We start from the raw sequence: 2,935 nt of genomic DNA on the forward strand, positions 1-2,935 counted from the left end.
ACGCTCTTGACTTGATCTCAACGGGCTCACCAAGTCAAGACCTCCCTTTACCTTGATGATGTTGTTCCTGTTGTCGTTTTGGCCCTGAATTCTCCTTGCGGTCTCAGAGTCCACGTTGAATGCTTCCTCGATGAATCTAGTGTTCAAACCTCTGAAGATGTTGTGCTTGTCCTCTGAGCCACGTCGGCGGCGGCTTGGTTCACGTCCTTGCTGTTCTTGATATTGTTGTTGTTGTTGCTCGAATTCGTCTTCAGGGTTGCCAGCAAGATAGAATCTCTGTACGTAGTACGATACAATATATCATATAAAGACAGTTTTATGCATGCATCAACATTATAAGAGAGTGGATATTATATATTATTTTTATGTTCTTACTCTAGGGTTTTGATCAAGCTGGTTCTCGACGTTGCTGGTGTCGAGAAGAGTAACGGAGACGAGTTGTTGATCGCCGTTGTTGTAGCTCCAGTAGGCAACTCCGACTGGGATTGCGACGATGTCGCCTTCCCTTACGTGTCGGAGTTTCTGGTGACGGTCTTCCGGTTGTGAGCTACGGCCCTGTCCTTTCTGGGACTCTTCGAAAGTCTCGGCGCAACCAGGGAATACAGTTCCTATGATACCCCTTCCTGTACAAGAGATGTGTATAAAGCCAAATGGTTAATCCAGAGCAAAAAAATAAATAAGTAAATAATAATTCTAATTATTCAATCAGTACAAGTCTATTCACACGATATAAATATATGTACCTCTCACAATGTACATGAGTTGAGGAGTGTTAGTGTAAGAAGGCAAGTGAAGGCCGTTGGGTTCGACGGTGCGGCGAACGACGGCGACACAAGCGCATTGGAACTGGTCGTGATTGGGGTTCCACGACTCGATGACTCCGGCTTCAGCCTGAATGCGGCTGTCGGGTTCGAGGGCTTGGAGGCGATCGAACTGGCACTCATTCTGCCGGCGAGAGTACTCCTCTGACCGAGAGCGAGAGATGGCAAGGCTGCCTTGGAAGAGAACGAGCAGGCAAAGGGAAAGAGACAGAAAAGAGCGCTTTGCCATGTTGAGTAATAGTTGTGATGGATTGAGGTGAAGTGGAGAACAGAAGACGTTTGTATTTATAGGGGAGAGACAGTGGTGATGGAGAGACACGTAGGGTATTTCTGGGTAAGGAATCTTTGGCCATTCTTCACTTTGCATGGCTATCCGACCCTACTTTCTTACACCTCAATCCGTTTGTTATGGCAGGTGGCTCTTTGTTTCAGACCAAATTAATTCGTTCCATGCTCATGGTCATGGAAGAAAATTATCTGTTTGGAATATTAAGTTTCTCTCCTTTAAATTAATTTTTGTCGTGACAGTGAATTCTGCAACTATATTTTTAGAATTTGATGAGTACTAGTTATATTAATGAATAAACTCTTTAGGACATCATTTCTTTTGCTTAAATTGAGTCATTTATTGAAGTTCAGAATTAGAAAACTAGCTAGCTATACATATATATATATATATATATATATTTTTTTTTTTTTTTAATGTAAGGGGTGCGTTTCTTTTCACATTTTCAGATATGTTTGCCAAGTTAAACACGGGTAGGTGCAATTCTGCAGGCTGCATAGCAGTGAATGCCAAAATGATCAGTACATAACAAATGATTTAACTGCATGATTGTCATGATATATATTAACCCACGCACCATACTACTCAATAGGATATTTAATGAATTAAGATTAATTCTATTTCCCTAAACTATGTGATAAAATCCTATTTTGGTCTCCCATTTTTAGACCAAATCACAATCGTTTATTGCTATATTGAATCGTGTTTCTTCTCGCCGATTTTGAGAAGATTGTCTCGGTGTTAAGCCAATTTTTTTCCCTTGTTCCGTCGACGTACGGTGTGCAACTCGATGCCACAGAATTAACTGAAGTCAAGACGACATTGAGTTTACTTTGGACCAGCTGAACACGCAGATGGCAATTCACATCCCGTGAATAAGAATATTCTGAGGAGATTTCAAGTGGTTTTGTTTTCTTTTGAGCAATGTATATATGCTGATAGCCATGATTTCAATTGCTTTCTTTTTACAATAACCATGACTCGATGTACTTCATTCATGATTTCAGTTGTTACCATATCGATAGCTTTTAAGTATAAGATTGTTAAATTAATTATGGACATTGCATTATTATTAACGATGACTATTGACTTTTCTTTTTTACTATATAAATTTTTAGAAATAATTGTGTTCATGCTTTTTTGTTAAATAAAAAAAATTGTAACAAGAATGGAATTTACTGTTTTGAGTAGGTAATTAATTTGTAACTTAATCAATATATACCTTAATTAGCGTGAGAATGTTATTTTCACAATTTCTCTTAAGAATATTTATATCTATTGTTTAGTTAAAAAAAATCCAACAAAGAAGTTTCGTGATTACTTTTTTATAAAGGAGGACAAAACTCCCTTGGAAAGGAAAAGGACCTCTAGAGGGGACCACTATTAAGCTTGGCGCATCTTGAATTTACGGAAAGACATGAAAATGTTTAATAAGTCTAAGGATGACTCCTATGAATGCTTTTGATTTAAAATCTATTGACTGAAAATAAACTTTTCCTTTTTAAGGCCCATAGAGATTAAGGGTGTGTTTGATAAGGGGATTCGTACCCTAATTCGAATCATAGTTCATGATTCGCTATAGTGTTTTTTCTCATAAAAAATACACGTAAATCGAAAATGGTTCTAATCTCATGATTCTAATCCATGAACCAAACATCTCTAAGCTTACGTTTCTGTGCATATATATATATATATGTGTGTGTGTGTGTACATATCTGTCAACCTATATATTTCTAGAAGAAAGTTAATCCCTTGAAGGCCCATTTGTTGAGATTGTTTAAATATAATATATAAGAATTTGTTAAGTTTTATCACACCTAAAAGCGGA

General features: G+C 37.5%; 1 protein-coding gene across 1 annotated transcript; it reads right to left on the reverse strand.

Moving 5' to 3' along the window:
* Positions 1-6: 6 nt before the first annotated feature.
* On the reverse strand, positions 7-1,050 carry LOC21411552 (legumin type B; the record flags this gene model as incomplete). The annotated part of the gene is made up of 3 exons (XM_024166412.1): positions 744-1,050; positions 376-623; positions 7-276 (listed from the first exon to the last, which is right to left on the reverse strand). Coding segments are annotated over exons 1-3 (825 nt in total), but the record flags the coding sequence as incomplete, so codon positions are not given.
* Between the last annotated feature and the right edge of the window lie 1,885 nt (positions 1,051-2,935).

This window comes from Morus notabilis, unplaced genomic scaffold, assembly GCF_000414095.1.
Source record: "Morus notabilis unplaced genomic scaffold, ASM41409v2 Scaffold2836, whole genome shotgun sequence".
Classification (NCBI taxonomy): domain Eukaryota; kingdom Viridiplantae; phylum Streptophyta; class Magnoliopsida; order Rosales; family Moraceae; genus Morus; species Morus notabilis.